The sequence below is a fragment of the Chiroxiphia lanceolata genome, chromosome 1 (assembly GCF_009829145.1).
Source record: "Chiroxiphia lanceolata isolate bChiLan1 chromosome 1, bChiLan1.pri, whole genome shotgun sequence".
Lineage (NCBI taxonomy): Eukaryota > Metazoa > Chordata > Aves > Passeriformes > Pipridae > Chiroxiphia > Chiroxiphia lanceolata.
This window is the reverse complement of record NC_045637.1, coordinates 1,012,119-1,038,275: the sequence shown is the minus strand read 5'-3', so window position 1 is coordinate 1,038,275 and position 26,157 is coordinate 1,012,119. Positions and strand designations below refer to the sequence as shown.

General features: G+C 59.0%; 2 protein-coding genes across 4 annotated transcripts in view; one reads left to right on the top strand and one right to left on the bottom strand.

Moving 5' to 3' along the window:
- HSF1 (heat shock transcription factor 1) overlaps positions 1–17,662 on the bottom strand; it is a 57,426-nt gene extending 39,764 nt beyond the window's left edge. The window contains exons 1-4 of the mRNA XM_032693344.1: positions 17,433–17,662; positions 9,340–9,448; positions 8,342–8,478; positions 5,765–5,889 (exon numbers count right to left, since the gene is read on the bottom strand). Of these exons, the coding sequence (XP_032549235.1) occupies positions 5,765–5,889; positions 8,342–8,478; positions 9,340–9,448; positions 17,433–17,570 (509 nt within the window). The 5' untranslated portion in view covers positions 17,571–17,662. The remainder of the gene's footprint in view (positions 1–5,764; positions 5,890–8,341; positions 8,479–9,339; positions 9,449–17,432) is intronic.
- Positions 17,663–19,018: 1,356 nt separating this feature from the next.
- Positions 19,019–26,157, top strand: part of BOP1 (BOP1 ribosomal biogenesis factor) — a 93,548-nt gene continuing 86,409 nt past the window's right edge. For 2 of the 3 annotated variants that reach the window (XM_032693210.1, XM_032693206.1), the window contains exons 1-2: positions 19,019–19,215; positions 20,077–20,244. In XM_032693210.1, the coding sequence (XP_032549101.1) occupies positions 19,207–19,215; positions 20,077–20,244 (177 nt within the window). In that variant the 5' untranslated portion in view covers positions 19,019–19,206. The remainder of the gene's footprint in view (positions 19,216–20,076; positions 20,245–26,157) is intronic. The other variant, XM_032693202.1, reaches the window with a different exon arrangement.

Sequence of the window (26,157 nt, the reverse complement as noted above, 5' to 3'; positions counted from 1 at the left end):
CCCCTTTCCCTTCCCCTCTTCTCCCTTTCCCTTCCCCTTCTCCCCTTTCCCTTCCCCTTCTCCCCCTTTCCCTTCCCCTTCTCCCCCTTTCCCTTCCCCTTCTCCCCCTTTCCCTTCCCCTTCTCCCCCTTTCCTTCACCTTCTCCCCCTTCTCCCTTCACCTTCTCCCCATTTTCCCTTTAATCTTCTCCCATTTTTCCTTCACCTTCTCCCCTTTTCCTTCACCTTCTCCCCTTTTTCCTTCACCTTCTCCCCTTTTCCCTTTAATTTTTTCCCTTTCCCTTCCCCTTCTCCCCCTTTTCCCTTCCCCTTCTCCCCATTTTCCCTTTAATCTTCTCCCATTTTTCCTTCACCTTCTCCCCTTTCCCTTCACCTTCTCCCCTTTTCCTTCACCTTCTCCCCCTTTTCCCTTTAATTTTCTCCCTTTTCCTTCACCTTCTCCCCCTTTTCCCTTTAATTTTCTCCCTTTTCCTTCACCTTCTCCCCCTTTTCCTTCACCTTCTCCCCTTTTCCTTCACCTTCTCCCCTTTTCCTTCCCCTTCTCCCCCTTTTCCTTCCCCTTCTCCCTTTTCCCTTTAATTTTCTCCCTTTCCTTTCCCCTTCTCCCCTTTTCCTTCACCTTCTCCCCTTTTCCCTTTAATGTTTTCCCTTTCCCTTCCCCTTCTCCCCCTTTCCCTTCCCCTTCTCCCCCTTCCATTCACCTTCTCCCCTTTTCCCTTTAATTTTTTCCCTTTCCCTTCACCTTCTCCCCTTTTCCTTCACCTTCTCCCCCTTTTCCCTTTAATTTTCTCCCTTTTCCTTCACCTTCTCCCCCTTTTCCTTCACCTTCTCCCCTTTTCCTTCACCTTCTCCCCTTTTCCTTCACCTTCTCCCCCTTTTCCTTCACCTTCTCCCCCTTTTCCTTCACCTTCTCCCCCTTTTCCTTCCCCTTCTCCCCTTTTCCCTTTAATTTTCTCCCTTTCCTTTCCCCTTCTCCCCTTTTCCTTCACTTTCTCCCCGTTTTCCCTTTAATCTTCTCCCCTTTTCCTTCACCTTCTCCCCCTTTTCCTTCACCTTCTCCCCTTTTCCTTCCCCTTCTCCCATTTTTCCTTTAATTTTTTCCCTTTCCCTTCACCTTCTCCCCTTTTCCCTTCCCCTTCTCCCCTTTTCCCTTCCCCTTCTCCCCTTTTCCCTTCCCCTTCTCCCCTTTTCCCTTTAATTTTCTCCCTTTCCTTTCCCCTTCTCCCCTTTTCCTTCACCTTCTCCCCTTTTCCCTTCCCCTTCTCCCCTTTTCCCTTTAATTTTCTCCCTTTCCTTTCCCCTTCTCCCCTTTTCCTTCACCTTCTCCCCCTTCTCCCTTCACCTTCTCCCCATTTTCCCTTTAATCTTCTCCCCTTTTTCCTTTAATTTTTTCCCTTTCCCTTCACCTTCTCCCCTTTCCCTTCACCTTCTCCCATTTTCCCTTTAATCTTCTCCCCTTTTTCCTTTAATTTTTTCCCTTTCCCTTCACCTTCTCCCCTTTTCCCTTCCCCTTCTCCCCTTTTCCCTTCACCTTCTCCCCTTTTTCCTTTTTTCTCCTCCCTTTCCCTTCACCTTCTCCCCTCTTTTTCCCTTCCCCTTTTCCCTTGAAGAGCAAACCAGGCTGCAAAGCTCCACCTGATTCCAAGCCCAGGACTAAACCCAGGACTAAACCCGGGCAGCTCCTCATCCCCCAGCCGGATTCCAGGAGTTTCCAGGAGCTTCCCAAGCCCCTGGAAGGTGGGAGGGAAACGCTCCCAGGTCGGACTCGGCTCTTCCCTGCCCTGGAGCCGCTGGATCCGACACTTCCAGCACGTGTGCTCCTGCAAAACCCGCTCCCCCAGCCGGGGATGTGGATGTGGGATGTGGGAAGCCCGAAGCCATAAAGCCGCTTCCAGGGGTCGGGATTATCCCGGGATGATTTACCGGCGGCTGCAGCCGGTAAAACAATTCCGGAGCCCAGGGATCGCTCGGCAGAGGCCCAGCCCCGGCTCTGCCGGATTTATGTCTGTCAGGAGGGGCTCTGGCTGCTCCATCCCGCTGGAACGGGGGCCTCGGGAAGCGGCGGGGTCTGGACGGGGAAGGGGGAGCTCCGGAGTCCGCCCGGCAGCTCCAAAGACGGAGAAATCCCAGCTGGAGCCGCGGGGGGAAGCGGAGAGAGCAGGTGCAGACACGGGGGCAGCTCCCGCTCCCCCGAAACGTGTTTGGAATTAGAGCCACGGATCCGCCCGGGGCTCCCGGGGGGAGCCCGACGGAGCCGATGAATCACCGGGAAGCGCCGGCGGCTCCCGTCTGACCCGGGCGTGAGGGGGGAGAGAGGGAAACTGGGGAGAGGGATCGTGGAATTTCAGGGAATCACAGGGAAGGAAGGGACCTTCAGGATCATCCAGCGCCATCAGGGACACATCCCACCATCCCAGGGCGATCCGACCTGGCCTGGGACACTCCCAGGGATCCAGGGGCAGCCACAGCTTCTCTGGGAATTCCATCCCAGCCCCTCCCCACCCTCCCAGACAGGAATTCCTTCCCAATATCCCACCTAACCCTGGGAAGCCATTCCCTGTGTCCTGTCCCTCCATCCCTTGTCCCCAGTCCCTCTCCAGCTCTCCTGGAGCCCCTTTAGGCTCTGGAAGGAGCTCCAAGCTCTCCCTGGATCCTCCCCTTCTCCAGGTGAACATTCCCAGCCCTCCCAGCCTGGCTCCAGAGCCGAGGGGCTCCAGAGCCCTTGGAGCATCTCCGTGTCCCCTCTGGACTCTCTGGGGTCCTTCAGGAATGTCAGACCCCAGAGCTGCAGGGGGGAGGGGGTGTCTCACCCCAGCTGGGCAGAATTCCCCCTTTCCCGGCCTTTCCAACCTACAAAAAACGCCTTGTCAGGGCAAACCCGGAGCAATCCCGAATCCCAGAGCTCCCTCAGGTCGGATTCCCTGGGATTCCAAGCGCTTCCCTGCCCCTGCAGCCGACACAGGAGGGTGAACAATCCGAGTGCTGCCTTCCCCAGCTGGTCACCCCCCCCTGAAGGACACGAGTTGCTCCCACACAACCCCAGGGCTGAGCCAGAACGTTCCCAAAGGCCCCAGGGGCACGAGGAATTCCAGGCCTGGAGCTGGGAAGGAGCCTCAGATCCAGGCAAACGCTCCCGAGGATCCGACAGGAGCAGCTTTAACAGTTTGAATTCTCGGCAATTCCCGGGGAAAGGGCCCGGCAGGCTCTGCCTGAGCAGGATGGGGAGCCAAGGGAAGCACACAAGGAACCTGCTGGAATTCCATGGCATTAACGGCCACTCCCTGCTGGAAGGGACCTCTGGGACCTGCAGGACTTTTGGGCGGGAAGGGACCTGAATTCCCACTCATTCCCACCCATTCCCACGGGCAGGGACACCTCCCGCTATCCCAGGGTGCTCCAACCTGGCCTTGGACACTCCCAGGGATGGGGCAGCCATGGATTCCCCTGGAATTCCATCCCAGCCCCTCCCAGGGAAGGATTCCTCCCCAACATCCCACCTGTACCTCAGTCATCCCCCCATTATTCCAACAATTCCTCCCACTTGAGAGCACGGAGCTTATCCCTAATTCCATTTAATTATCTTCACCTCTGTCATTCCGTTAAAAAACCCCGGAGCTGCTGTTCCTCGGGCTGGAGTCACTTCCCAAAATCCCCTCACCTTCCCTGTCCCTAAAAAAAGGGCTGAGCTGGTTCAGCCCCTCGTTCCTCAGCAGGTTTTCCATCCTTTCCATAGTTCCTGCCTCTGTTCCCGAGGTTTGCTCCGTGACTCAGCACTTTTCCCACACACCCCGTCCCCTGTCCGTGGGCAGGGAGCTGCACTGGATGACCTCCAAAGGTCCTTTCCCACCCAAACCATTCCAGAAATCCACATTTTCCCCGAAGCCAACAGCTGACTGAGCTCTCCTACATCCAACCACCGGGAAATCCAGGAATTCCAGGCCTCCACACCGGGATGGGGTGGGGGGAACAAAGGTTGGATGGACCTTGGAGTGACCTGGAAGGTGTCCCTGCCCTCTTGGGTGGCCCTGAAGGCTCCTTCCAACCCCAAACCATTCCATGATCCCGTGATTCAAAGCCACCATTCCCAGGGAATTCCAGCAGCTTCCAGCTCCAGAGATTCCCTGGAGCAGCAGCTGAAGGTCTGAACCCCCAAATCCACTTTCCCTACAGAAAGGAGGATGGGTGTTGACTCTGGAGTGGTGGAGGGGAGGGAATAACCTGGAAAAACCCAGGATAACGTGGAATAATGTGGAATAATCCCCCTGCTGGGATGCAGCACGACACAAACCCTCAGGAACAGGTAAAAAACTCCTCAGGAAAACACGGGACAGAGAGGAAAGGGGGAGCCCTGGGAGAGGCTTGGGAGCATCCAGGGATCCAGGACTGGAACCAGCAGTAATTTAATCATTTAACCACTCGTTTAATTGGGATCCTGTCCCCTCTTTACGTTCCCATTTCCCTGATGGGCTTCCAACAATCCCCAATTCCAGAGTTTCACGTTTCAGGAATTGCACACCCACCTCTTTTGGCCTCTTTTGGGTTTGGTTTTGGTTTTTTTCCTAATTAACTGGGTAATTCCTGGAAGGAAGGGGGAGCTCCCAGCGCCCGGAGCACATCCCAGAGCTGCTCCCTGCACTCCATCTAGTGGTTCCCAGGCTCCTGCTAATTAATAAACGGCTCCTAATGAGCAGGAACAGCCCAGGGAACACCTGGATCCTTCCGGAGGGGAATGAGCCCCGGGGGTTTCATCCCAACACGTGGAGTCCTGGAATGCTTTGGCTGGGAAGGGACTTAAAGCCCATCCAATCCCACCCACACCTCCCACTATCCCAGGTCACTCCAACCTGTCCCTTGGACACTTCCAGGGATGGGGCAGCCACGGCTTCCCTGGGAATTCCATCCCAGCCCCTCCCTGCCCTCCCAGGGAAGAATTTCTTAACCCCTTCCCACTGCCCTGCTTCATCCAGCAAGAAGGGAAAGCTGCTGGATCCTTAAGATCCAGAACCAAATTCCTTGGGGAAAAGTGGCAGAGATGAAGGAGCTGGGAAGAAAATGACTTCACTGACGCGCCGGTCACTCCACGTTCCGGGGAGTTAAACGAGGGAAAAGAGCTTTAAAATCCGATTTATAGAGGGAAATCAGGCACCCACAGCCCCAAATCCTTCCCTGGGAGGGCGGGGAGGGGCTGGGATGGAATTCCCAGGGAAGCTGTGGCCACCCCATCCCTGGAAGTGTCCAAGGCCTCGAGCCCCGAGGGGGAGGAAGAGCACCCTGGGCACCTCCACAGGTCAGGAATTGGGGTTCAGTGCGACTCAAATCCCCTGGTTTGCCTCCCAACCTACCAGCAAACCCCGGGGGGGGGGGACTATCCATCAAAAATCCACCTGGGAACAGGGAAGAAGCAGCAGGAACACAGCACTGGGACAGCAGAGTTATCCCAAACCACCCGAGGACGCCCCGGAGCGGCGAAAGGACGACGGGACACGGGAGTTTGGGTCAGGCAGCAAAACAACAAATCCAAAAGGGGAAAAACCAAATTCCAGCCCGGGAAAGAAGCTCCTGAAATTCCCCACAGCCTTCCCAAGGGATCCCCTGGAGCAGAGAGGTCCCCAAAAACCGCCTTTACACGATATTTGGGGGCCGACCCGGCGCATCTTTGGGCAGCGTCCAACAAAACACAACGGGGGGAAAAAAAAGGGTTAAAAACCAACGGAAATCCTCGGGAAACCCCGCTGGGAGTGTCCTGCCCATCCCACATACATACTGCTTCATGGCCACCAGCTTGGAGTCCATGCTCTCCTGCTTGCCCTTCATCACCTGGATGTCCGTCAGCAGCTTGGTGACGTTGTCCTGCCGCACCTTGACGTCCTCGCTCTTGACGTTGGACACCTGGGGGGGGACAAGGGGACAGGTGACACCGAGCTGGGGGGGGAGTGTCCATCAGCTGGAAGGCAGGAGGGCTCTGCAGAGGGACCTGGAGAGGTTGGAGAGTTGGGCTGGTTCCAACGGGATGAGGTTCAACCAGGCCGAGGGCCGGGTCCTGCACTTTGGCCACAACAACAACCCCCGGCAGCTCCACGGGCTGGGCCAGAGGGGCTGGAGAGCAGCCAGGCAGGAAGGGAGCCGGGATTTGGGATGGGCAGGAAGCTGAACATGAGCCAGAGTGTGCCCAGGTGGCCAAGAAGGCCAGTGGATCCTGGCCTGGCTCAGGAACAGTGTGGCCAACAGGGCCAGGGAAGTGATTCTTCCCCTGGACTCAGCGCTGGTGAGGCCACCCCTGGAGTGCTGTGTCCAGCTCTGGGCCCTCAGCTCAGGAAGGACATTGAGGGGCTGGAGCAGGTCCAGAGGAGAGCAACGAGGCTGGGGAAGGGTCTGGAGCACAATTCCCATGAGGAGAGGCTGAGGGAGCTGGGGAAGCTCAGCCTGGAGAAGAGGAGGCTGCAATTCCCTGACAGGAGGGGGGAGCCGGGGGGGGGTTGGTCTCTTTTCCCACCCAACCATCAGCAAGACAAGAGGGCTCAGTCTTCAGCTGTGCCAGGGGAGGTTTAGGTTGGATATCAGAAGGAAATTCTTTGCAGAGAGGGTGATCAGACACTGGAATGGGCTGCCCAGGGAAGGGGTGGATTCTCCATCCCTGGAGGATTTTAGGATGAGACTGGACGTGGCATCAGTGCCACGGGCTGGGAACCGCGGCGGGGTCGGATCAGGGGTTGGGCTGGATGATCTCAGAGGTCCCTTCCCACCCAGCTGATTCTGTGATTCTCTGATTCTCAGGGGGGGCAATTCCTACAATTCCTGCCCTCCCAAAAAACAGGCAGCTAGCTGAGGTGGAAAAATTGGGGTGTTTGAAATCATTTGTGGCCCCTCTCCTGCCCGGCCAAGTGGGTGCTGGTAGAGGGGGGCAGAGCGGTGCCCGCCGGGGCTGCTTTTCTTGGGGTCTTTGGGATTTGCCAAATTCCCTCCCGAGCTACAGAAATAAATGAAAACAGAATAATAAACTGAAATAATAAACTAAAAAAAAAAAAAAGACGTGTTTGGATCAGGCACTCAGCGCCCGGGGGAGAAGGGCCCACCCAGAGCTGTGTCCATCAATCAATCAATCAATCAAATCAATCAATCACACCTTTGGAAAATCCCATCGTTTTTGTCCCTAAAACTTTGGGAGCCACAAAGCCCAGGAGGAAATCTGGGCAGAAGCCAGGGAAAAAAAAACCCCTCTCTCTTCCTTGCTGGATTTCTGCTGCCAGCAAAGGGAAGCCGAGGGGGGTCAGCAATTAGCAAGGTCATTAACGGCTCCGAGGGGGAAAAATCGGCCTCGGCATTCCCACCACGGGGGTTCCAGGAGAAGCTCCCAGCACGTGATTTCATTCTCCTGGTAAAATATTCCCAGGGAAGGACACCCAGGTGGGTCCCACCGCTCCAGAAAGGCAGGAATCTGCCAGGGAAGGACATCCAGGAGGGTCCCATCGCTCCAGAAAGGCAGGAATCTGCCAGGGAAGGACATCCAGGAGGGTCCCACCGCTCCACAAAGGCAGGAATCTGCCAGGGAAGGACATCCAGGAGGGTCCCATTGCTCCAGAAAAGCAGGAATCTGCCAGGGAAGGACATCCAGGAGGGTCCCACTGCTCCAGAAAGGCAGGAATCTGCCAGGGAAGGACATCCAGGAGGGTCCCACCGCTCCACAAAGGCAGGAATCTGCCAGGGAAGGACACCCAGGAGGGTCCCACCGCTCCAGAAAGGCAGGAATCTGCCAGGGAAGGACATCCAGGAGGGTCCCATCGCTCCAGAAAGGCAGGAATCTGCCAGGCAGGGGTTAAAACACCTGCAGAAATCTCCAAGACTTCTTTACATCCCACTGGGGAAACGTCCAGAGGAGCCAAATCCCATCCAGAGGAGCCAAATCCCTCAGGGAAAAGTGGGATGTGGGATTATTTGAGAGCACCCTGGGACAGGAGGGGAAGGAGCTGCTCCATGTGCACGTTCCTGGGATTGATACTTGGGAGAAGAAGGAGCAGAACGTTGTTTTTCCAGCCCGCTCTTCGGGATTAAATGACTGACCCGGGAAAGTTCCTTTGGGGGAATTTTTAAAGCCAAGTGTCGCAGCCCTGAATTCCAAGGGATGTGGGGGCAGCTGGAAAGCACAGCTGGGAGTCCAGAGGGAAAAAACGGGGAGGTTCCCATTTGGGATACACTGGGAATTAACGTAATCCAGGTGTTCCATCCCTCTCATCCCACACACCCCCACCTTCACCAACACCCCAACCCGGGGGGCACATGGACGGTTTTTGGCTCAATCCTGGTTTTTTGAGCCTCCCCCCGGGATGTGGAGCCTTGGACTTACGCTGGTGACTTTCCTCTTGATGTTCTCCAGGAGGAGCTCCTGGCCCCGGATGAAATAGGGATGCTGGAATTCCGTGTCGTCCTTCTCCGGCTTCACCAGCCCCCCCTGCTCGATGTGGACGACCTTGCGGAAGCCGTCTGGGAATGGAGGGAACAGGGGGGAATTCAGGGAGCAGAGCCCGGCCCTGGAGCATCCCCGGCGCTCCAGGAGGGCTCTGGAACAACTCTCATCCTGAAAAAATGCTGCTTGGAACGAGAGACCCACCCGAAACTTCCAGGGAAAAGGGGCTGATGTCGGTCCTTGCACGGCCTGAGAAGCCCCTGAGCGAGGGCCCTGCGGCCAATCATGGAACCTGGGAATGGTTTGGGGTGGAAGGGACCTTCAGGATCATCCATTCCATGGATGCCATGGGCAGGGACACCTCCCACCAGCCCAGGGTGATCCAACCTGGCCAGGGACACTCCCAGGGATGGGGTAGCCACAGCTTCTCTGGGAATTCCATCCCGGACCCTCCCCACCCTCCCAGCCAGGAATTCCTTCCCACTATCCCACCTAACCCTGGGAAGCCATTCCCTGTGTGCTGTCCCTCCAGCCCTTGTCCCCAGTCCCTCTCCAGCTCTCCTGGAGCCCCTTCAGGCCCTGGAATGTGCTCCAAGGTCTCCCTGGATCCTTCCCTTCTCCAGGTGAACATTCCCAGCTCTCCCAGCCTGGCTCCAGAGCAGAGGGGCTCCAGCCCTGGGAGCATCTCCGTGTGCCCTCTGGACTCACTCCAGCAGCTCCCCATCCTTCAGGAATGTTGGGAACCCCCAAAGCTGCAAGGGGGGGGTCTCACCCAAGGGGGCAGAGGGCTAGAATTCCCCCTTTTCCCTGCTGCCCAGCCCGTGGGATCAGCCCAGGACGGAGCTGATCCTGGTCTCCCCCGAACCCTCCCGATCCCGAGTGCTCCCAGCGCGGATCCCGGCTGGAAAAGCAGCTCCCTGTGCCCCCGCTGCACTCACACATGTTGAGCTGCCTCACGAAGCTGGCCATGTTGTTGTGTTTGAAGTACTTGGGCAGCACCTCCTTGGCGAACTGGCCCTGGTCAAACACGTGGAAGCTGCTCCCGCTCTGCTCCGGAAAAAAAAAAAACAACAAAAGGGAAAAGGGACCGTCACCAACTTTTCCAGAGGGAAATCCCGCCGTGGGGGAGATCACCCAGCAGGGACTGCACGGGCTGCAAGGCCCCTTCCAATCCCAGATTCCAGAGTCTCCTGTTGCAGGGAGGAACGTGGTTTCCTGGGTTTTTTGGGAGTTGTTCCCGTCGGAGCGTGGACGGGGTCTCAACCCCCCCCCCTCAGCTCCTCACGGAGCCGGTGCTTCCCAGGTTTCTCATCTCAGCCGAGCCAGGAACCTGCCCTGGGCAACAGGGGCTAAATCCCAGCTCCTTGCACCCATCCCAGAGGAATTCTGTGCGTCTCCCGTGGGATTCTCTGGAGCTCCTCGTGTGGAAGAACCGGCCGAGCACAACTCCGGGAGACTCCAACCCCGGCCCGGGAGGTCAAACAGCCAGCAGGGATTAAACCTTAATCTGATAATTCCCCCATTAGCTCATCCCAATTAACTTGCTCGGGATAATCCCAGAGTTTGGGCCGGCTGTCCAGTGACTGCCAACAACCTTCCCAGGAAATGGAGACAACCAGCTGGGTCTGACTCCAAACACAAGGACAATTCCGTGCCCTGCCAGAGCTCTCCACGGCCCAGAGCGCCTGGAAGCAGCACCAAGGAGGTTTAATTTTCCACTGGGATGCATGAACTTCTCCTCCCTGTGGATTTAAAAAGCTGGGATGGGTTGGAGGCAGCAGGAAGAGCTCCTGCCCCTCCGAATCCCGAGGTATTCCTGGGGCTGGGTGTTGGATCCTCACCCCCACCGAGGGGAACCGGTGGCTGTGACTGTCCTGAGAGCAGCTGGGAGCACATTCCAGCCTATCCATGGATTCCACCTGCAGGAATTGCACCGGCAGAGCAGCAGGAGAAGGAATTTTCCTTCTGGCAAAGCAACACGAGAGCTCTGAGAGTGTTTTACAACCTGGATCCGCTTCCACCTCCCGCTCCTGCTCCCTCCTCCTGCTCCTGCTCCCTCCTCCTGCTCCTGCTCCCTCCTCCTGCTCCTGCTCCCTCCTCCCGCTCGGATCATCCCACCCCACGCTGGCAGAGGACAGAGGAGCCCACCAGATGCCAAGGAGTCCCTGCAGGGCCACCAGGAATCCGGGAATTGGGCTCTGATTTCAAAGGGAAGGCGCAGGGCCAGGCCGGACCACCCACGGCACACGGAGGGAAGGGGCTTCCAGGACACCTTTGTTGGGATGCAGAGCATCCCTGGCCAGTTTGCCAACGGCTCTCGGCTCCCTTCATCTCCAGCCAGGTCTCCCAACCTGCTCCTGCCCGGCCCTCTGGATCTCCCCAGGTCTGGTTGTGATCCAGGAGCCTCTCCGGGCTGGGAATGCGTGGGATGGTTTTGTCCTCTGGTTTTTGAGGAGCAGCTGAGGGAGCTGGGGGGGCTCAGCCTGGAGAAAAGGGGGATTGGGGGGCTCCAGGGGGACAGGAGGGTGGATCCAGGTGGGAATTGGGCTCTGCTCCCAGGGAACGAGGGACAGGACGAGGGGAAACAACCCCGAGTGCCAGGGGAGCTTTATTTGGGATACCGGAGAAATTCCTGCTGGGAAGGGCTCCTCCATGCCTGGGGTGGATTGAAAGATCCCAGATCCCTGCTGGAATGAGCTCCCCCCAGCTGAGGTTCAGCTGGCACCACCCCGGGTGCCACCGGTGTCACCCGAGGGACCCTCTCCCAGCATTCCCAAGGGAAGTGGGAACGTGGGCAGGTCTCCTCCCACAGATGAAAAGCAGCTTCTTCTGCCTCCTTTTGGGACACTTCCCCCCCTGTTCCCAGACACATTCCAAGCCCTGGGGTTCATCCAAGCCCTGCATCTCCCAGGAGGGGACAGGCTGGAGCCAGGATGACTCGTGGGACACCAGGAGGGCTCTGCCCACCCACGGCCTCCTCCAGGGCTCCACGTCGGCCCTGGCACCACTTCCCGTCCTCCCACGGGCTGGGACACCACGGATTCCTCTGGGAAACAACAGGGGAGACGCTCCAGAGGGATCTGAAACCGGTGCTGAGGATCCTGGGATGGTTTTGGGTGGGAAGGGACTTAAAGCTCACCCAGTGCCACCCCCTGCCTTGGGCAAGGACGCTTCCCGCTGTCCCAGGGACACTTCCCGCTGTCCCAGGGACACTTCCCGCTGTCCCAGGCTGCTCCAACCTGCCCTTGGACACTCCCAGGGATGGAGCAGCCACAGCCTCGTGGCTCCTTTGGACGCGGGAAGACTCCCAGCCCTCCCAGAATCACGGAATGGTTGAAGTTGGAAAACCCCTCGGAGCCCTCAGAGCCCCCCCAGCCCCGCCCATGTCCCCAAGTGCCACCTCCCCAGGGATGCTCCATCCCCCCCAGGGATGGGGATCCAGGGCTGGGCAGCCCCTTCCCAGCAGGGATTTTTCCCAATATCCCAAATAAACCTCCCCTGAGACCATTTCCCCTTATCCTGTCCCTCGTTCCCTGGGAGCAGAGCCCGATCCCACCTGGATCCACCCTCCTGTCCCCCTGGATTCCCTCTGATCCCCCTTTTCTCCAGGTTGAGCCCCCCCCCAGCTCCCTCAGGAGTTTTCCAGACGCTTCCCAGCTCCGTTCCCATCCCTGGACACGCTCCAGCCCCTCCATGATCCCTCTTTCCTTCCCAATCCCACCGGGATGGTCACCTCAGGACACCTCTGGGGCATCCACGGCCCCTTTGCCAGAGGAGGAACCCAAGGGAAGAATCCCCCCTGAGCCCACCAGGTCCCCCCAGCCCTGTCCTTGTCCCCAAGTGCCACCTCCCCAGGGATGCTCCATCCCCCCAGGGATGGGGATCCAGGGCTGGGCAGCCCTTCCCAGCAGGGATTTCCCCAATATCCCAAATAAACCTCCCCTGGCACAGCTTGGGGCCGTTTCCTCTCATCCTGTCCCTTGTTCCCTGGGAGCAGAGCCCGATCCCACCTGGATCCACCCTCCTGTCCCCCTGGATTCCCTCCTGACCCCCTTTTGCCCAGGCTGAGCCCCCCCAGCTCCCTCAGCCCCTCCTGGTGCTCCAGACCCTTCCCAGCTCTGTTCACCCTCCATCCAGCTCTGGAATTTTTGTTGCCTCAGCCTCAGCCCTCCAGGTCCATCCAGACCCGACCAGGAACAACCTTGGAGCCGTTTGCTGTGTTATAAAACCATTATTATTTCTATGATCCCAGCGAAAAGCTGGTTTTTTTCCAACCCCTGGAATTGTCCAAGGCCAGGTTGGAGCAGCCTGGGACAGTGGGAGGTGTCCCTGGGACAGTGGGAGGTGTCCCTGCCCACGGCAGGGGGTGGCACTGGATGGGATTGAAGGTCCCTTCCCACCCCAGCATTCCAGGATTCTGTGACTCCAAGAACACCAAAGCTGCCCACGGGACAAGATCCCTCTGCACCCTCCTGGCAGGAGCATTCCCAGAGCTTCCAGAGCCACCCAGACCATCCCAGCTCCTCCAGCCGTGGTGCCAGTGGGAAAAGAGCAGGAGAGAAGGAAGTTCAAGTGAAATTAAAGGAAATTAAGTCAAAATTCCGTGGGTTTTCCAAGTGAAAGGGACAACTGGCTGTGCTGGGAGGGAGGGGAGAGCACTGGGATCCTCCCGGGCTGGGGAGCCCTGAGCTGAGGGAAAAGGAAGGAATCTCCTGAGCCTGGGAAAAAAAAGGAAGGGAATTCCTTCAGATAGAAAAAAAAAAGGCAGGGAATTCCCTGAGCTAAAAAAAAAGGCAGGGAATCCTCTAAGCCTAGAAAAAGGCAGGGAATGTCCTGACCTTAGAACAAGGCAGGGAATTCCTTAAAGCCAGAAAAAGGCAGGGAATTCCCTAAGATAGACAAAGGAAGGGAATGCCCTAAACCTAAAAAAAGCAGGGAATTCATCAAAGCCAGAAAAAAAAGCAGGGAATTCTCTAAGCTGGAAAAAAGCAGGGAATGCCCTAAATCTAGGAAAAGGCAGGGAATTCCCTAAGATGGAAAAAGGAAGGGAACCCTCTAAACCCAGAAAAAAGGCTGGGAGTGTCCTAAATGTAGGAAAAGGCAGGGAATCCCTTAAATAGAGGGAAAGGCAAGGAGTGTCCTTCAACCCAGAAAAAGGGCAGGGAATTCCCTAAGTCTAGAAAAGGGCAGGGAATTCCTTAAACTCAGAAAAAGGCAGGGAATTCCCTAACCTAGAAAAGGGTAAGGAATTCCTTAAACCCAGAAAAAGGGAAATTCCCTAACCTAGAAAAGGGCAGGGAATCCCTTACACCTAGAAAAGGGCAGGGAATTCCCTAAGCTAGAAAAAAAAAAAAAACAGGGAATGCCCTAAACAGAGAAAAAGGCAGAAAATGTCCATAAACCCAGAAAAAAGCAGGGAATTCCACAAAGGCAGGACAAGGCAGGGAATTCCACAAAGGCAGGACAAGGCAGGGAATTCCACAAAGGCAGGACAAGGCAGGGAATTCCACAGAGGCAGGACAAGGCAGGGAATTCCACAAAGGCAGGACAAGGCAGGGAATTCCACAAAGGCAGGACAAGGCAGGGAATTCCACAAAGGCAGGACAAGGCAGGGAATTCCACAAAGGCAGGACAAGGCAGGGAATTCCACAAAGGCAGGACAAGGCAGGGAATTCCACAAAGCCAGGACAAGGCAGGGAATTCCACAAAGGCAGGACAAGGCAGGGAATTCCACAAAGGCAGGACAAGGCAGGGAATTCCACAAAGGCAGGACAAGGCAGGGAATTCCACAAAGCCAGGACAAGGCAGGGAATTCCACAAAGGCAGGACAAGGCAGGGAATTCCACAAAGGCAGGACAAGGCAGGGAATTCCCAGCCCTGGGCCCCTGGAGGGGCCAAAGGCACAAAAATAGGGAAAAGTGTTGGGATTTACTGGGATAAAGCCTCTTCCTGAGGCTGATCCAGACTCCTTCCAGGGCCTAGAGGAGCTGGAGAGGGACTGGGGACAAGGGATGGAAGGACAGCACACAGGGAATGGCTTCCCAGGGTTAGGTGGGATAGTGGGAAGGAATTCCTGGCTGGGAGGGTGGGGAGGGGCTGGGATGGAATTCCCAGAGGAGCTGTGGCTGCCCCTGGATCCCTGGAAGTGTCCCAGGGCAGGCTGGATCCCCCTGGGATGGTGGGAGGTGTCCCTGCCCGTGGCATGGCAGGACTGGATGATCCTGAAGGTTCCTTCCATCCCAAACCCTTCCAGGATTCCAGGATTCCCCGCCCTGGGGACGCTCTGCTGGATGGGAATTAAGATCCTTTCCCACCCAAACCCATTCCAGGATTCCATAGAAAGCACCAACTGGTCTGAAAGCACGAGGAAAACACAGCTGGAACCTCCTGGAGCCCTTTGGAAAACAGCTCAGAGGCTGCTCCAGAGCCAGGGCAGAGGCCTCGGTGCTTTCCCGCAGGAATTCCGGTCCCTGGGATCAGCAAATCCCGGAGTTTCCACTGGGAAAAGCTGCACGGGAGGGGACAGGGTGGGATTTGGGAATGCTGGGATTCGACAGACCTGGAAAACCTCCCTGTGCTCCCCACCAGCTCTGCCTGGGGAGGGAGGGAGAGGCCCCAAAGCCGAGGAAATCCGGGAAAAAAGGGGGGCCGAGGGTTCCCGAGGAAAATCTGACCAACATTCCCGCAAACCGTGGGGTTTCCAAAGCCTTTCCTGCTCCTTTCCCTCCCCCTCAAGTCGATTTTCCTGCTGTCCACCGACCGGGATTTGCCTCAAAAGCACCCAAAAAGCTCCTTTTCCTCACTGCAACCACCGGGAAATCCAGACTCCTGGATCCCCGTGGCTCCGTTTTCCCACCTGTTTCCCAAGGAAACGGAAAGAAGGGAACGAAGACCAAGCTGGAATAACCCCCCTGGGGCAGCCTGGGAACCAACCCCTCTGCTCTGGGGTCACACCCGGAACCAACACGGGGAAAAAGGACTGAACCATTCCAGGGAAAACCCAACTTTTCCTGGGATTTCCAGAGTTCCAGACTCCCAGGAGGTGGATTGGCAGCCCCAGGGATAAAGGAGGAGCTGGGAGAGCCGAGCCAGGAGGACTCTGCTCCCCCCCAGGGGAAAATAATCGATGTTTAGGGCTTAATAACTATAAATTTTGAGAGTTTTATCTGTTCAAACCCCCCCTTCCCGAGCCCCTGCCAAGGCCTGGAAGATCCATCCGTAAAAACAACGGGATAAAGGAGCTGGAAAACCTCCTCATCCCTCAGACTGGCACCCCCTGGGATGGAAAACCAGCGGATGAGTCTCCCTTTCCCACCTTTTTTTCCCCCTCACCTCCAGGAGCTGTGCCCAAACCAAACCAGTGCAGGGGGAGCAGCAGCCCCCAGAGCTGGATGGGAATTCCAAAGGGAGGGATGGAAGGGTCGGGAATCCCCTCTGGGCACCAGCACCACGATGGGGAGGCCTGGAAAAAGCCTTTGGGAAACGAGAGAGGGAAAGGATTTGGCGACTTTCTTTCCCTGGAGACAGGAGGAAAGGGTATTTGGGGAATCCTGGAATGGTTTGGGATGGGAGGGAGCTCAAGGATCAGCCATTCCCACCCCCTGCCATGGGCAGGGACACTTTTCCACCATCCCAGGGTTGATCCAACCTGGCTTTGGGCACTTCCAGGGATGGGGCAGCCACAGCTTCTCTGGGAATTCCATCCCAGACCCTCCCCACCCTCCCACACAGGAATCCCTTCCCAATCTCCCACCTAACCCTGGGAAGCCATTCCCTGTGTGCTGTCCCTCCAGCCCTTGTCCCCAGTCCCTCTCCAGCTCTCCTGGAGCCCCTTCAGGCCCTGGAATGTGCTCCAAGGTCTCCCTGGATCCTTCCCTTCTCCAGGTGAACATTCCCAGCTCTCCCAGCCTGGCTCCAGAGCAGAGGGGCTCCAGCCCTTGGAGCATCTCCCTGTCCCCTCTGGATTCACTCCAGCAGCTCCACGTCCTTCAGGAATGTTGGGAAGCCCCAGAGCTGCAGGTTGGAAGTTCCTCAGCTCCTCTTTTCTCCGAGGTTCCAAGAGGGGAATCCTTGAGCCCTTTTCCCACTCCCCTGGGACTTCCCCTGCCTGCCAGGACTTCCCAAACGTGATGGAAAAGCGGCCTGGAAACTCCAGCAGCCAATTCCCTCAGGAGCCTGGGATGCACCTCAGCAGGTCCCAGGGACTGATCACGGAATCCTGGAATGGTTTGAGTGGGATGGGATCTTAAAGATCATCCAGTCCCATGGGCAGGGACACTTCCCACCATCCCAGGCTGCTCCAACCTGCCCTTGGACACTTCCAGGGATGGGGCAGCCACAGCTTCTCTGGGAATTCCATCCCCGTCCCTCCCCACCCTCCCAGCCAGGAATTCCTTCCCAATATCCCATCTAACCCTGGGAAGTCATTCCCTGTGTCCTGTCCCTTCATCCCTTGTCCCAGGTCCCTCTCCTGGAGCCCCTTTAGGCTCTGGAAAGGGCTCCAAGGTCTTCCTGGAGCCTTCCTATCTCCAGGTGAACATTCCCAGCTCTCCCAATCCCTTCTCGCTATAATGACCCCGCTGATTCCCATCGCCCCCCCAAAAAAAAATTCCCACTCCAACCATTCCCAAACCTCCACCAGCAACCCCGCGCGAGTCACATAAACCCACAACCGGATCAGCCGAGATCCAAAACAAACCCCCAAAACCTCGGGAAAATAAAATAAAAAAAGACCCACCCCCCTCCATCCCATTCCCAGCCGTGTTTATTTTTTTTTTGCTCCTTATCTCTCCCACCTTTTTCGCTATCGGGAGCGGCAGCTCCGCTATCTGGAGCCGCACGCGCGGCCTGTGAGGAGGGGAGGGGGGGTATTAAATAATTAGAGGGTTAAAAAGCGAGGGAATGAGGGTTGAAATAGGGATTTAAGTGGGGAATCGCGGCGGGAATCGCCAGGGCCTCGGCACCGGGGCCCGGGCCCCGGGGCCTCGGCTTTTTAAGTTTGTTTTTTTTTTTTTTTGAGGGGGACACTCACGGGGCTCCAGCAGATGAGAGAGTCGGTGTCGGGATCCTCCAGGAGCGTCCACAGCTTGGTGAGGAAGGCGGGCACGTTGCAGGGGCCGCCGCCGGGGCCCGCTCCCCCCGCCGCCGCCGCCGCGCCGGGGCCATCCATGGCCGCGCAGCTGAGCCGTGTGGGGGTCGTTTGGGGGTGAAGGTGGGGAGGGTTTAAGGGGGTTAAAAGGGGCGGGAAGGCGCGGGCGGGGAAGGAGCGGAGGGGCCCGCGGGGCGCGGCATGGCCGCCGCCATCTTGGGGGGGGAGCGGTGTGAGGGAGAGGGGCGGGGCCGCGGCGGAAGGAGGGGAGGGCGCGTGCGCGGACACGCCCAGACGGGGCGGAGGCCGCGCCCACCCGGCGCGAGGCCGCGCCCTCCTCCCGTAGAGGGCAACGGAAAAAGGGGACACGCCCACCTGCTTTGCATGGCCGCGCCCACTTCACGGGGGCGGGGCTCCGGCAGAGGGAACGCCCACGTAGTGGAGAGGACACGCCCCCTCCCGCGGCTGGACACTAGCAGAGTGTGGGCGGGGTTTTTTTCGCAAGGGCACGCCCACTGAGGGGATGGACACGCCCACTGTTGCGGGAGGACACGCCCCCTGCCCATTGCTGGCAGTGCCTGGGTGGGGCTCTGGGGTGGGGACACGCCCCCTGCCTTGCATGGCCACGCCCTCTGCCCGCAATCTAAATAGGATGGGCGAGGATGTCACACGGGAACGCCCCTGACGGGATGGAGCTCTCCCACTGATGCGAGAGGACATGCCCCCTGTCTACTGTGTAGGCGGGGCTCTAGGGCGGGGACACGCCCCCTTGCCCGGTCTGCTCAGGCAGCCTGACTAAATGGGCTGGCTGGGGCTTCCACAAGGAAACGCCCCCTCAAGGCCTGGACCACGCCCCCCACGGCAGGAGGACAAGCCCATGCTGATTGCTGGCAGCACCTGAGTGCTCCCCTGGCCACGCCCCTTCTACAACTGGCCACGCCTCCTAGCCTCTCTGGCCTAAAGAAGGTGGGAGGGGTTATTGCAAGGGAACTCCCACTAATGACCAGACACGCCCCCTCGTGAATCTGGACACGCCCCCTGTGGCCAGTGAAACATTCCCTTACCCACAAACCACGCCCCCCTGGCCATTGTTGGCACTGTCTGGGCGGGCCTCTCGCACGGAAACGCCCCCTTAGGGGTCTGGTCACGCCCCTTTGTCTCACACGGCCACATCCCTCCCCATATTTGGCAGTGCCTGGGCGGGGCTTTCACACGGCCACGCCCCACAACCAACCTGGCCACGACCACTGTTCATACCTGACAACGTGTGGGCGGGTCTCTATGCAGGACACGCCCCCCTCGGGCCTAGCCACGCCCCTCACCTTCGGGCGGCCCCGCCTCAGGGGGACTCCCGCCGTGCGCATGCGCTGAACCCACCGCTCCCGTTCTAGGCCACGCCCCTTTCCCGCCACCAGCCCTACCCTGGCGTGGCTTCCGTCTCGCGCATGCGCGGTGGCGGCCGTGAAGCCGGGCCTGCGCATGCGTACTGCCCTCCAACTCCCCTCTGATGGTTCTCCCGTCTCCCCTTTAACCCCCCCCTGTCCCGTCCCCCCCGTTATTGCCCCCCGTCCTTCATCACCCCCGGTCCCGGGACCACCAACTCCCCCCGCCCCGCTGTGTGTGGGGGCCGCTGGGGGCGGAAGCGGCGCGGGGTGGGGGGGCGTGTCGTGCCCCCTGACCCTGCCCACGTGGTTCGGCGCACGCGGGGCCGCGGGACATGGAGCAGGTCCGGGGAGCCCGGAGGGGGGGCTGTTGCCATGGGAACGGGGCTGTGGGCACGCCAGGGGGGTGCTCGGCACCCGGGGGGACACACGCGGCAATGGGGGGACCGGCCGGGCCCGTCCTGCTGGGGGGGGACATGGGAATTGAAGGGGGGGGTCCAGGCCGAGGGAGGCACCCGGCACTGGGGGGGTCCCAGGAGCTGGGGGGGGGCTCGACCCCGGTGTGGGGGACCCGCAGTGCCCCGTCCCCGGATGGGGGGACCCGGCAATATGGGGGGGGACAGACCCTGTCCTGGGTGGGGGCACCCGGCAGTGGGGGGGGATGTTCAGTTTTGGAGGGGGGGGACCCAACAGTGGAGGTTGGGGGCTCTGGCTCGGTCCTGGGTGGGGGCACACGGCCGTGGGGAGGGGTCTGGTCCTTGGGGGGGGGACACCCAGCAGTGGAGGGTGGGGGGGTCTGGCTCAGTCCTGGGTGGGGGCACACGGCCGTGGGGAGGGGTCTGGTCCTTGGGGGGGGGACACCCGGCAGTGGGGGGGTTTTGCTGGGATCCGGCAGTGTCGGGGGGGGTCTGCCCCGCTCCTGGATGGGAGGGGGACGTGGCACTGGGGAGGGGGGGGGTGTCGGATCCGAATCCCATCGGGACAACCCGGGAGCGTGGGGGGGGTCTGGCCCCGATGGGGGGTCCCACAGCGAGAGGGGGGGGGCTCAGACCCAATCCCGCTAAAGAGATCTGGCAAGGGGGGGTCAGACCCGGTCCCAGCCCAGCGAGGGCACCCAGGCTGGACCGTGTGGCTCCACCACGATCGGGGGTCTCCACCGTGGTCAGGGGTCTCCACCGTGACCCCCCCATGCTGTTCTCTCCCAGACCAGCCCCCCCGAGGTCAGTGAGGAGCTGACAGACAGCGAGGAGAGTGAGGAAAGTGTCTACTCGGGGCTGGAGGACTCGGGCAGCGACAGCAGCGACCCCGAGGAGGAGGAAGAAGAAGAGGAAGAAGATGAAGACCCCGGCAGTGATTCCCCCCCCAAAACACAAGTAAGGGCTCTGTGACCCTCTGATCCCCCCCCTGGATTTGGGGGGGGGTCTCTCTGCTCTCTGTTTCGAGGGGGGTGAGGACCAGCATCTCCTGGTGCTCAGGGACAGGCGGCTCTGGGGGGTCCCATCCCACCTCCCCAAAAACACAGGCAGGGAGAATCCAAGTGCTGATTCCAGCCCTGCTCCAGGCACCTCTTCTCCTGGAGGAGGAGGAGGAGGAGGGGGTGTGAGGAAGGGTCTGTGCCCAGGGTTGGTGCCTCCTCCCAAGTTGGGAATTGTGGAGGAAAAGCCAAATCAAACCTTCCAAAGCCTGAAGGGGCTCCAGGAGAGCTGGAGAGGGACTGGGGACAAGGGCTGGAGGGACAGCACACAGGGAATGGCTTCCCAGGGTTAGATGGGATATTGGGAAGGAATTCCTGGCTGGGAGGGTGGGGAGGGGCTGGGCTGGAATTCCCAGAGGAGCTGTGGCTGCCCCATCCCTGGGAGTGTCCAAGGGCAGGCTGGAGCCACCCGGGAAGGTGAGGAAAGGTGTGTGAGGGAAGCTCTTCCCGTGCCAGGCTCCCCATTCCTGCCCTGTTGGCAGCTCTGCCAGCTCCAGGATAAACGGGATAAATTCCCTTTGGCCCTCAGGGAGGGAGATGTCAGGCTCTTGACGTGCCCTGGAGGGGCTGGAATTCCCTCTCCCACCCTCAGGAGCTCGGCTCCTGCAGCAGCACAGCTCAGGGACACACCAGGCACTGCAGGACAGAGTCAGCATCCCGGGATCACTGAGCTTGGATCACTGAGTGTGTCCTCCAGGATCCAGGTCTGGCAGCACATTCCCGGCTCAGCGGGGGGTTTGTCCTGCTCTGGGCTTTGCTTGGGAAGATTCTGGCTCGGATCCTCTTCAGTCCAGGCTCAAACTCGAGCCCTGTCTTGGTGCTCCCACATCCTGTCCCTTTGGAGATCCCGAGGGATCCCCCGGGATCGTCCCTCGTAGAGATCCCTGTTTCCCTGGGGGTGGAAACCTCTTCAAATGCAGCCAAGGATGAGCTAAAATGCAGAGTTCAAGCCCTAAAAGTGCCACTGGGCCGAGAGGCCGGTTGGGATCTAATCCAGAAGGAATTCCGTGGCTTCATCCCAGCTCTTTTTTCCAAGCCTGGCCCGGGGTTTGTCCCAGAGGGTTGGTGTGGAGGCACTGGAAGAGCTGGAATTGCTGCAGGTTGGTGTTTCCACGTCTTGAGGGGAGTGGAGGAGGGAAGGGCCCGGATTGCAGTTCAGGCTGGAGCTGGCAGGGCTGGGAATTTGGGAATCCAGACCCTTCCCAGCTGAGGCAAATAAGTCAGGAAGTTCCTCAGCCTTTTCCTCATCTTTTGTCCCTGATTCCCTGTTCATCCCATAAAGGATGGAGCTTCCCCTTGTCCCCCTTTTTGTTGCCAATGGATTCAGGGAAACACATTCAGTTGTGTTGTAGCAGCATCCAGAATAATTCCAGCTGGGATTTGGCCCTTCCCATTTTTTCCCTGGCCAACCACGAGACATCCTTTTCATCCTGAATTTCTGCCCTCCTTCCAAAGGTCATAAGGCCCCTGTTCCCAGAGATCCCACAGCATTCCAGAGCTGTTCCCAGAGATCCCACACCACCCCAGGGCTGTTTCCAGGGATCCCACAGCACTCCAGGGCTGTTCCCAGAGATCCCACACCACCCCAGGGCTGCTCACAGGGATCCCACACCACCCCAGGGCTGCTCCCAGGGATCCCACACCAATCCAAAGCTGTTCCCAGGGATCCCACACTACTCCAGAGCTGTTCCCAGGGATCCCACACCACTCCAGAGCTGTTCCCAGGGATCCCACACCACCCCAGGGCTGTTCCCAGGGATCCCACACCAATCCAAAGCTGTTCCCAGGGATCCCACACCACTCCAGGGCTGTTCCCAGGGATCCCACACCACCCCAGAGCTGTTCCCAGGGATCCCACACCACTCCAGGGCTGTTCCCAGGGATCCCACACCACTCCAGAGCTGTTCCCAGGGATCCCACAGCATTCCAGAGCTGTTCCCAGAGATCCCACACCACCCCAGGGCTGTTTCCAGGGATCCCACAGCACTCCAGGGCTGTTCCCAGAGATCCCACAGCATTCCAGGGCTGTTCCCAGGGATCCCACACCACTCCAGAGCTGTTCCCAGGGATCCCACACCACTCCAGGGCTGTTCCCAGGGATCCCACACCACCCCAGGGCTGTTCCCAGGGATCCCACACCAATCCAGAGCTGTTCCCAGGGATCCCACACCAATCCAGAGCTGTTCCCAGAGATCCCACAGCATTCCAGAGCTGTTCCCAGAGATCCCACACCACCCCAGGGCTGTTTCCAGGGATCCCACAGCACTCCAGGGCTGTTCCCAGGGATCCCACACCACTCCAGGGCTGCTCCCAGGGATCCCACACCAATCCAAAGCTGTTCCCAGGGATCCCACACCAATCCAGAGCTGTTCCCAGAGATCCCACAGCATTCCAGAGCTGTTCCCAGAGATCCCACACCACCCCAGGGCTGTTTCCAGGGATCCCACAGCACTCCAGGGCTGTTCCCAGGGATCCCACACCACTCCAGGGCTGCTCCCAGGGATCCCACACCAATCCAAAGCTGTTCCCAGGGATCCCACACTACTCCAGAGCTGTTCCCAGGGATCCCACACCACCCCAGGGCTGTTTCCAGGGATCCAACAGCATTCCAGGGCTGTTCCCAGGGATCCCACACCACTCCAGGGCTGTTCCCAGGGATCCCACACTACTCCAGAGCTGTTCCCAGAGATCCCACACCACCCCAGTGCTGTTCCCGGGGATCCAACAGCATTCCAGGGCTGTTCCCAGGGATCCCACACCACTCCAGAGCTGTTCCCAGGGATCCCACACCAATCCAGAGCTGTTCCCAGAGATCCCACACCAATCCAAAGCTGTTCCCAGGGATCCCACACTACTCCAGGGCTGTTCCCAGGGATCCCACAGCATTCCAGGGCTGTTCCCAGGGATCCCACAGCATTCCAGAGCTGTTCCCAGAGATCCCACACCACCCCAGGGCTGTTCCCAGGGATCCCACAGCATTCCAGGGCTGTTCCCAGGGATCCCACACCACTCCAGAGCTGTTCCCAGGGATCCCACAGCATTCCAGGGCTGTTCCCAGGAATCCCACAGCATTCCAGAGCTGTTCCCAGGGATCCCACAGCATTCCAGAGCTGTTCCCAGGGATCCCACACCACTCCAGGGCTGTTCCCAGGGATCCCACAGCATTCCAGGGCTGTTCCCAGGGATCCCACAGCATTCCAGAGCTGTTCCCAGGGATCCCACAGCATTCCAGAGCTGTTCCCAGGGATCCCACACCACTCCAGAGCTGTTCCCAGGGATCCCACACCAATCCAAAGCTGTTCCCAGGGATCCCACAGCATTCCAGAGCTGTTCCCAGGGATCCCACACCACTCCAGAGCTGTTCCCAGAGATCCCACACCAATCCAAAGCTGTTCCCAGGGATCCCACACCACTCCAGAGCTGTTCCCAGGGATCCCACACCACCCCAGGGCTGTTCCCAGGGATCCCACAGCATTCCAGAGCTATTCCCAGGGATCCCACACCACTCCAGGGCTGTTCCCAAGGATCCCACAGCATTCCAGAGCTGTTCCCAGGGATCCCACAGCATTCCAGGGCTGTTCCCAGAGATCCCATACCAATCCAGAGCTGTTCCCAGGGATCCCACAGCATTCCAGAGCTGTTCCCAGAGATCCCACACCACTCCAGAGCTGTTCCCAGAGATCCCACACCACTCCAGAGCTGTTCCCAGGGATCCCACAGCATTCCAGGGCTGTTCCCAGGAATCCCACAGCATTCCAGAGCTATTCCCAGGGATCCCACAACACCCCAGGGCTGTTCCCAGGGATCCCACAGCATTCCAGAGCTATTCCCAGGGATCCCACACCACCCCAGGGCTGTTCCCAGAGATCCCAAACCATTCCAGAACTGTTCCCAGAGATCCCAAACCATTCCAGAGCTATTCCCAGAGATCCCAAACCATTCCAGAGCTGTTCCCAGAGATCCCAAACCATTCCAGAGCTATTCCCAGAGATCCCAAACCACTCCAGAGCTGTTCCCAGAGATTCCACACCACCCCAGGGCTGTTCCCAGGGATCCCACACCACTCCAGAGCCGTTCCCAGGGATTCCACACCATTCCAGGGACAGAGAAAGCTCCTGCTTAGCTTCTCCTTCCCCCCGAGGGCTCTGTGCCCCTGGAAGGGCAGCTCCATTCCTTGATTTATGGCAAAGCTGTTGCTGCTCCTTGGAATCTTTGCTGGAGCCAGGCTGGAAGAGCTGGGAATGTTCACCTGGAGAAGGGAAGGATCCAGGGAGAGCTTGGAGCACATTCCAGAGCCTGAAGGGGCTCCAGGAGAGCTGGAGAGGGACTGGGGACAAGGGATGGAGGGACAGCACACAGGGAATGGCTTCCCAGGGTTAGGTGGGATATTGGGAAGGGATTCCTGGCTGGGAGGGTGGGGAGGGGCTGGGATGGAATTCCCAGAGGAGCTGTGGCTGCCCCATCCCTGGAGTGTCCCAGACCAGGTTGGATCCCCCTGGGCTGGTGGGAGGTGTCCCTGCCCATGGCAGGGGGTGGGAATGGATGATCCTGAAGGTCCCTTCCATCCTGGAATTCTGTGATTCCACAGGACTGTGCAGTCGGGAACGGGATGTGCTTTTTGCAGGATAAGCAGGGGGATCCAGCTCTGCCTGGGCTGGGAAGCTGGGGATCTGGGAAGTTGGGAAGCTGGGGATCTGGGAAGCTGGGGATCTGGGAAGCTGGGGATCTGGGAAGTTGGGGATCTGGGAAGCTGGGAATCTGGGAAGCTGGGGATCTGGGAAGCTGGGAAGCTGGGGATCTGGGAAGTTGGGAAGCTGGGGATCTGGGAACCTGGGAAGTTGGGGATCTGGGAAGTTGGGGATCTGGGAAGTTGGGGATCTGGGAAGTTGGGGATCTGGGAAGCTGGGGATCTGGGAAGCTGGGGATCTGGGAAGCTGGGGATCTGGGAAGCTGGGGATCTGGGAAGCTGGGAATCTGGGAAGTTGGGGATCTGGGAAGCAGGGGATCTGGGAAGCTGGGGATCTGGGAAGTTGGGAAGCTGAGGATCTGGGAAGCTGGGGATCTGGGAAGCTGGGGATCTGGGAAGCTGGGGATCTGGGAAGTTGGGGATCTGGGAAGCTGGGGATCTGGGGATCTGGGAAACTGGGGATCTGGGAAGCTGGGAATCTGGGAAGTTGGGGATCTGGGAAGCTGGGGATCTGGAAGTTGGGGATCTGGGAAGTTGGGGATCTGGGAAGTTGGGGATCTGGGAAGTTGGGGATCTGGGAAGCTGGGGATCTGGGAAGCTGGGAAGCTGGGGATCTGGGAAGCTGGGGATCTGGGAAGTTGGGAAGCTGGGGATCTGGAAGTTTGGGATCTGGGAAGCTGTTCCCTCAGCCCAGGCCCAGGGAGCTGGTGCAGCTCAGCCCGTTCCCTCTCCTTTTCCCTTCTCCAGTTCGAGCTTCAGTTTGGATCAATCCCATTCCCTGCTCCCTCTGAACTGCTGGAGTTGGGGGCAGAGAAGCCCCCGCTGGTCCCTGGGTTGGATCCCCCCTCTCCAGGGATTCCCAGGAGGCTCCTCAGCCCTGATTCCAGGCGGTGGCCGCCGGGGGAGGGCAGGTTTTGGGGAGATTTGCCGGGATTTGGCGGATCCAGCATTTCTTCCGCCCTCTGGTGGAACGAGCCCTTCGGAGCGGAGCCTCCCCGTCATTCCCGACTTTTCCAGGCCCTATTCCTGACAGGCTGTTCCCCTCCAGCCTCTGCAAAGCCCAGAGGGTCCAGCCTGGCCCTGCCCTCCTGACTGGGACCCCCAAACCCACCCTGGTGCCTTTCC